This window comes from Vipera berus (genome assembly GCF_964194415.1).
Source record: "Vipera berus genome assembly, chromosome: 1".
Lineage (NCBI taxonomy): Eukaryota > Metazoa > Chordata > Lepidosauria > Squamata > Viperidae > Vipera > Vipera berus.
In genome coordinates this window covers 243,811,570-243,819,811 of record NC_138202.1, presented here as the reverse complement: position 1 = coordinate 243,819,811, position 8,242 = coordinate 243,811,570, and the positions used below count along the sequence as shown (strand labels likewise).

The window sequence follows — 8,242 nt, the reverse complement described above, 5'->3', positions numbered from 1 at the left end:
CATGAGAAGAGGTGCGCAAAGCCTATTTTCAATTCCTTGCTCCGTCTTGAGTACAGCAAGTCTCCCTAGTCCAGGGGTAGGCAACCTTGGCTCTTTTATGACTTGTTGGACTTCAGCTCCCAGAATTCCTGAGTCAGCATGGCTGGTTCAGGAATTCTGGGTATTGAAGTCCACAAGTCATAAAAGCCAAAGTTCCTTACCCCTGCCCTAGTCAACACTGCAACTGAATAGTCTAGTCATCGTGATCCCCTGGGAAGCTCCAGAATGTTAAATAAATCTCCATACATAAAGTTGTTAGGGCTGGGAGTACTTGAGATTCACAAAGTCTTGTAAGGTATAGAACAGGGGTCTTCAAACTTGGCCTTTTTAATGCAGTGCTTTTTTTGTAGTAAAAAAAATGCTGGAACTCACGTCATATGCCTACCCTACAAGGCTACATATGCCTACCCTACAAGGCTACAAGGTTCCAAAGGTGCCGGAACTCTGTTCTGGGTGTTCTATGACAAAAAAAGCCCTGCTTTTATGACTTGTGGACTTCAACTCCCAGAATTCCTCAGCCAGCATGCCTGGCTGAGGAATTCTGGAAATTGAAGTCCACAAGTCATAAAAGCCAAGTTTGAAGACCCCTGATTTAATGTAAAGACTGAAGTCAAAATATGATAATTTATAAATCATAGCAAATTAGTTCACACATTTTGCTAAACCAAAAGTAAATTACATGATGGTTAGTATTTATGTATGAATCAAAAAAGGTAATATTAAGTTATTTAATTACTTACATCCCACCTTTATTATTTTTATAAATAACTCAAGTTGGTGAATATATTGCTTCCTTCTCCTATTTTTCTTATTTTTCCTACAAGAATAATCCTGTGTAGTGGGCTGGAGTGAGAACTCCGTTCTGGGTGTTCTATGACAAAAAAAGCCCTGCTTTTATGACTTGTGGACTTCAACTCCCAGAATTCCTCAGCCAGTGTGCCTGGCTGAGGAATTCTGGGAATTGAAGTCCACAAGTCATAAAAGGGACAAGTTTGAAGACCCCTGGTATAGAAGAAAATAGTCTTTCTGATGTTGGCCACTGTTTGCAATTTTCAAAATTCAACTCAGTTGTTAGGGTTAAGATATTGGGTAAGAAGTAAGGAGTCCTAGGTTCTAGTGCACCCTCAGCCACGGAAGCTCAGTGGATGATTTTAAACCAATTGCTCTCAACTCAGTCTTCTTCACAGGGTTGTAACTTGTACCAGTCTTCTACTGTGCCCATTGTACACATATAAAGTGTTCAGGTAACCAGTGCCCAAAAACATATCCAGTGTTCAGATACGAGCTCATACTAAATAAAAATACCAATACTATAAAAAAATGCTATACTCAATACTATAAAAAAATGCTCTTAACTTAAAAAAATGTTTCATATGTAATAAAAGAGTTTATTATAAAATAATCAAACTTTAAAGAATTCACACAATGGCACAGGGACTGAAAAACAAGAATAGGCATTCACTCACTCCCAACAGTGTATCTGAGGGGCACCAATAGGTAACAAACACATTCTACCTGGAATTAGTATCACAACTAGCACTACTTAGAACTAAAACAACATTTTGCCTATCAACAAAGTGTTGGCTTAGGAAAACTGGTTTCCTCGAATAATTTCATGGATACTGTCTCATCTTTAAAGGCATAAGTTCAACATGAGTGAAATAGTTCATAAGTATTCCCTGCCCTGATATTGTTTCAGCAGAGTTTGAAAACAGCAACGTGTCTTTTTTTTTTTTTTTTTGAGCCATGCAAGGGCTAGTTTTCCTTCTGGACTTTAGTCCTTAGCTTCTGCAGTTCCTCTTCTAAACTCTTGATGTATTCTTTAAGGACAGTTTTATCTTCCTGAGCTTTCTCGTCAGCTTGGCAACGAGCTTCTTCTATCTTTCTCTCATACCACTTCTCCATCTGACTCGACACCGCCTCAAAGAAGTACTGAGTAATTTCCAAAGCTTGAGACGTGCCTGTCAGCTGAGGAGCGCGCCCCTTTCCTTCAGAGGCGGAAGGCGGGTGCTGCCCAGATGGAGCTTCTACTGGTTGGTGGGTCCTGTGCTTCAACTGACCGCTTTTACTTGCTTTCTTCGTTTGAGTCCCTTTGTCTACCAAGCAGCCACTCTGTGATTCTGCCTTTGTGCATTCAGGAGAGGCCTGCAAAACATCTTGTACTTTGACATGCCTTATTTTGGAAGCTGAGTGTTCCACTGCTGGCAGTTCTTGCTGCCATCTGTTGAAACCTGCTTTCTCCTTTGGCCTAACCACTTGAGGAGATGCTGCAGAAGGAGGTGGCACAGCACCACCTGCTAACTGTTGCTCTGTTCCTGTAAACAGAAAGATAACAAATACCGTATATACTTGAGTATAAGCCGAATTTTTCAGCCCACTTTTTGGGCTGAAAAAATCCACTTCGGCTTATACTCCAGTCAACAAAAAAAAAAGAACTTACCGAGGACTTGCGCGCGGCCGAGCTACTTTGCCTGACGCTGCTGGGGTCGCCCGGGCGCCTCTGCTCGCCCTCAGCAGCACCTGGCCCGGAATCACATGCGAAACAAGCCCGGCAGAGGAGCCGGAGCGGCGAGCAGAGGCGCCCGGCCCAGATCCTGCAAGGCCCGGCCGAGACACGCCCCCAGCAGCGGAGCTGCTCCAGCTCCTCTGCCGGGCTTGTTTTGCATGTGAGCTACTTTGCCTGACGCTGCTGGGGTCGCGTCTCGGCCGGGGCCTTGCAGGATCCGGCCCGGGCGCCTCTGCTCGCCCTCAGCAGCACCTGGCCCGGAATCACATGCGAAACAAGCCCGGCAGAGGAGCCGGAGCAGCGAGCAGAGGCGCCCGGCCCAGATCCTGCAAGGCCCGGCCGAGACACGCCCCCAGCAGCGGAGCTGCTCCGGCTCCTCTGCCGAGCTTGTTTTGCATGTGAGCTACTTTGCCTGACGCTGAGAAGACCCGCTTGGGCACTCGGGTTGGTGTCAGTCTCCGCAGGCCCTTCTCGTTTCCAGGAACGTCAAGCGCGCTTGGCTCCCCACCCCCACGGCAGGGCAGGGCAGGGCAGGGCAGAGACTTGCTCGCCCTTCTGACGGCCCTGAAGAGAAACGAAGGGCTTGCAAACTCCCCGCGAGAAGCTGGGCGAAGCGCGCGGCTGGGCGAGTGTGTGCCTGCGCGCGTATTTACGAAAGAAACGCTCCGAGAGTTCTTTCTCCGCCCCCTTGGGGGGAACTCTAGCGACTCCTGTAGCCGCGCTTCTCTTCTCGGCTCCGAAAATAGGGATTTCTACTCTCTCTCTCTCTCTCTCTCTCCCCTCCCCACCCCGCATTCTCCTGCCTCTTCGATTGCGACAATAAAAGGGGAAAGGGTGCGCTGGTTTCTTCCTCCTTCCTCCCCCCCTCCCCTCCCCTCCCCGATTGTCAGGTGAGGCAGCTGGAGGTCTGGCCGGGAGATTGTAGCCGTTTTGAAACGCCGCGTCTTGAAACGCCCGATCAGCTGATTTTCGGGTGGAAGAGCCGCGGCTTGAATCTGTTTGCATCTGCCTGAATTAGACCGAAACGGCCTGAATTTGACCAGAGTTGCTTTGTAATGGCTGGAGGAACTGCAGAGGAGGTCTTGCCGGGAGATTGTGGCCGTTTTGAAACGCCACGGCTTGAAACGCCCGATCAGCTGATTTTCGGGGCGGAAAGAGCCACGGCTTGAATCTGCTTGTATTTGTTTGAACTTAACCAGAAACGGCTCGTAATGGCTGGAGGAACTGCGGAGGGAGTGAATGCTCCAGCCTGGAATATTTGGAAAGGCTGGGGGAACCGGATGAACTGCAGCTTAAGCGACTGTTGCCGGAGGAGCCATGGCTTGAAACGCCCCAGTTTTGGGGCAGCGTTTGCTTGTTCCGGGTAGAAAAAACGCTGTCGACCCCGGCATCTTTTGCGGGGATTTCCCATTTCCCGTTGCGAAACCAGCCGAGCCCAAGTCCACCCTTTCTTTTTTTTCCACGGCACACTCGGTGCCTTTCCCACGATCGTGTCTCCTTCAGATCTTACGCAAGCTTCCTCGATTTCCTGGTGTGTGTGTGTGTGTGTGTTTCTTTCTTATTCCTCCCTTCTCTGGTGGTTGGAAAGGCGTGTGACGCGCTTCGACAACAACTCTGCTGGCTCTCTCGGTGGGAACCTCCCATCCTCTATATACCCCCATTTCGGCTGCTTCGCAAACTGCTTCCTCCACCCCACCCCACCCCACCCCACCCCTCCCCGCAAAAGATGCCGGGGTCAACAGCGTTTTTTCTACCCGGAACAAGCAAACACGCAGGCAACCCTGCACTATTCAGCTCAGTGAAGTCACGCTTGGTTAAAAAACAGATTTAATAATAATAATAATAAGAAGAAGAAGTTGGGCTGATCAAATGTTTCAATAATGACTGAAGGAGAGGTGCTTGTACCTTGGTCTTTGTGCTGGTGTCTTGACATGCCAGTGTTTTTATTTATTCCATTTATTCCATTTGATCAGCCCAAAGTACAAAAAAAAACAACCCAAAAACAAGGTCTAGTTTCACGGCGATGAGCGACCGGAGTGCCAATCAATTAGTTAACAGACTTCATCAGTTCCAAAATCAAGATCACACCGGCAAGCTTTGTCAGTTGTCACTCGCGGCAGTACAAATACACTAGTACGGAAAGCTGCTGTTCACTTTCGGGGGGAGCAAAAAAAAAACAACAACACCGCATGCTTTCCGCCCCGAAAATCAGCTGATCGGGCATTTCAAGCCGTTTCAAGCGTGACTTCACTGAGCTGAATAGTGCAGGGTTGCCTGCGTGTTTGCTTGTTCCGGGTAGAAAAAACGCTGTCGACCCCGGCATCTTTTGCGGGGAGGGGTGAGGTGGGGTGGGGTGGGGTGGAGGAAGCAGTTTGCGAAGCAGCCGAAATGGGGGTGTCAAGCCCTACGGGGACCAGGGGAGCACTTCCAACAATGCCCGCGCAGCACTGAAGGCCCATTGGCACCCGCACCCCCCAACTGTTCGGCGGGCGAACGCCAGACCCGCTGCCGCACTTACAGCTGATCGGCGGCCGGAAGAGATTGTGGACGGGCGCAGAGGGTCCGCGTCAGCACAGACAGCTGATCGGCGGCTGAAGGAGACTGCGAGCGGCTGCAGAGGTTCCGCGGCCGGATCAACAGCTGATCGGCGGCCGGAGGAGATTGTGGACGGGCGCAGAGGGTCCGCGTCAGCACAGACAGCTGATCGGCAGCTGAAGGAGACTGCGAGCGGCTGCGGAGGTTCCGCGCCGGCACAAACAGCTAAGGGGCAGCCGGGGACGTCTACCAGTGGTCACGCAGCGCGATCAACTGAGCGGCAGCTAGAAACAGCCGCCGACGGTCGCACGGGCCTCACGGGACTTTTCAGGTCCGATGGCGGCTTGGAGAGTGTGGGTGGCTGCTTCGCAGACCTTGCATGCCGCTACAACCGCCAGGTCTGCGAAGCAGCCACCCACACTCTCCAAGCCGCCATCGGACCCGAAAAGTCCCGTGAGGCCCGTGCGACCGGCGGCGGCTGTTTCTAGCTGCCGCTCAGTTGATCACGCTGCGTGACCACCGGTAGACGTCCCCGGCTGCCCTTTAGCTGTTTGTGCCGGCGCGGAACCTCCGCAGCCGCTCGCAGTCTCCTTCAGCCGCCGATCAGCTGTCTGTGCTGACGCGGACCCTCTGCGCCCGTCCACAATCTCCTCCGGGCGCCGATCAGCTGTTGATCCGGCCGCGGAACCTCTGCAGCCGCTCGCAATCTCCTCCGGCCGCCGATCAGCTGTAAGTGCGGCAGCGGGTCTGGCGTTCGGCCGCCGAACAGTTGGGTGCGGGCGCCAATGGGCCTTCGGTGCTGCGCGGGCATTGTTGGAAGTGCTCCCCTGGTCCCCGTAGGGCTTGACACCCCCATTTCGGCTGCTTCGCAAACTGCTTCCTCCACCCCACCCCACCCCACCTCACCCCTCCCCGCAAAAGATGCCGGGGTCGACAGCGTTTTTTCTACCCGGAACAAGCAAACGCTGCCCCAAAACTGGGGCGTTTCAAGCCATGGCTCCTCCGGCAACAGTCGCTTAAGCTGCAGTTCATCCGGTTCCCCCAGCCTTTCCAAATATTCCAGGCTGGAGCATTCACTCCCTCCGCAGTTCCTCCAGCCATTACGAGCCGTTTCTGGTTAAGTTCAAACAAATACAAGCAGATTCAAGCCATGGCTCTTTCCGCCCCGAAAATCAGCTGATCGGGCGTTTCAAGCCGTGGCGTTTCAAAACGGCCACAATCTCCCGGCAAGACCTCCTCTGCAGTTCCTCCAGCCATTACAAAGCAACTCTGGTCAAATTCAGGCCGTTTCGGTCTAATTCAGGCAGATGCAAACAGATTCAAGCCGCGGCTCTTCCACCCGAAAATCAGCTGATCGGGCGTTTCAAGACGCGGCGTTTCAAAACGGCTACAATCTCCCGGCCAGACCTCCAGCTGCCTCACCTGACAATCGGGGAGGGGAGGGGAGGGGGGGAGGAAGGAGGAAGAAACCAGCGCACCCTTCGCCCTTTTATTGTCGCAATCGAAGAGGCAGGAGAATGCGGGGTGGGGAGGGGAGAGAGAGAGAGAGAGAGAGAGTAGAAATCCCTATTTTCGGAGCCGAGAAGAGAAGCGCGGCTACAGCAGTCGCTAGAGTTCCCCCCAAGGGGGCGGAGAAAGAACTCTCGGAGCGTTTCTTTCGTAAATACGCGCGCAGGCACACACTCGCCCAGCCGCGCGCTTCGCCCAGCTTCTCGCGGGGAGTTTGCAAGCCCTTCGTTTCTCTTCAGGGCCGTCAGAAGGGCGAGCAAGTCTCTGCCCTGCCCTGCCCTGCCCTGCCGTGGGGGTGGGGAGCCAAGCACGCTTGACGTTCCTGGAAACGAGAAGGGCCTGCGGAGACTGACACCAACCCGAGTGCCCAAGCGGGTCTTCTCAGCGTCAGGCAAAGTAGCTCACATGCAAAACAAGCTCGGCAGAGGAGCCGGAGCAGCTCCGCTGCTGGGGGCGTGTCTCGGCCGGGCCTTGCAGGATCTGGGCCGGGCGCCTCTGCTCGCCGCTCCGGCTCCTCTGCCGGGCTTGTTTCGCGTGCGAGCTACTTTGCCGGCCGCTGCTGAGGGAAGATCTCTGGAGAGGAGCATAAGGTGAGCTGCTGCATTTCCCAGCCTCGGCTTATACTCGAGTCACCAACTTTTCCCACTTTTGGGGGGTAAAATTAGGGGTCTCGGCTTATATTCGAGTCGGCTTATACTCAAGTATATACGGTAATTATAAGTGTTGGAAGTTGGGGAAGCTTGAGAAAAGCCCAGGCCAAACAGGAGGATGAGAATCATAGCCCCAATGCAGGACGGCAGTGGGATAAACTCAAAAAGTTCCTTAATGTAGTTTTGGTCCAAGGTTTTTCTAATTCCCTCTGTCTTGTTAAAGGCAATTGGAATAACGATTGAAATCTCTTGAGATCTGTATATTTGTAACAAACGAGATCTTAGGAGACCGGTGACATGTTTAATGGCTTGCCTGCTTGCTTGCTTGCTTTAACGTTTATGCATGCAATTTATAGGCTGCTTGAAGCCCAATGACACCGAGCAGCTCACAACGTTTAAGAAATTGGCACTTGCAACATTAGAATTGCAGAATGATGGCCACTGCTTGAAATTATTCTGGACTCCTGCTCTAACAGTAGCACAGTTTTTCTTCTGTGGTGATGAAGGAGGTTTTAACCGTACAGGTTGAGAAGCAAGATGCCTAGTATCAAAAAGAAAAATAAATACAGAGCAAAATTTAGATTGACCCCCCCCCCCAGGTTTCAGCGCAGCAGATCAGCATAGATGTCCAACTGAAAATTGCTAAAATGAGAAAACAAAAATACCTGAGGTGCTATCTTGCTGAACCACGAAATGCTTCTTTCCAAAGCTTTGCTCCGTGACTGGCATTCCACTCCGTTCTGTATCTTCTGAGAGGCTCACAATGCCAGAAGGATGATGGGACCCATTTGACTGTGGTGGGGTTTGGTGAGTTTTACAGTCGTTCGTAGTGTGAAGGTTTTCTGTATCCAGAGTCTCTGACAGAGACTCAGATGTGGACAGAGTGGATTTTGGTCTTGAAGATCTAGAATCTCCAGAGAGCTTCATTTCTAAATTCTGAATTTTTAGCAGGCACCAGGCTTTCAATTCACCTACCAAAGACAGCTGTAAAAAGAATCCACGC

At 51.7% G+C, this 8,242-nt stretch overlaps 1 protein-coding gene across 2 annotated transcripts in view; it reads right to left on the bottom strand.

The window, feature by feature from the left end:
- Nucleotides 1–1,406: 1,406 nt before the first annotated feature.
- The window catches only part of ANKRD6 (ankyrin repeat domain 6), a 92,123-nt gene continuing 85,287 nt past the window's right edge, over nucleotides 1,407–8,242 (bottom strand). For both annotated transcript variants that reach the window (XM_081314801.1, XM_081314802.1), the window contains exons 15-16: nucleotides 7,905–8,223; nucleotides 1,407–2,354 (exon numbers count right to left, since the gene is read on the bottom strand). In XM_081314801.1, the coding sequence (XP_081170927.1) occupies nucleotides 1,795–2,354; nucleotides 7,905–8,223 (879 nt within the window). In that variant the 3' untranslated portion in view covers nucleotides 1,407–1,794. The remainder of the gene's footprint in view (nucleotides 2,355–7,904; nucleotides 8,224–8,242) is intronic.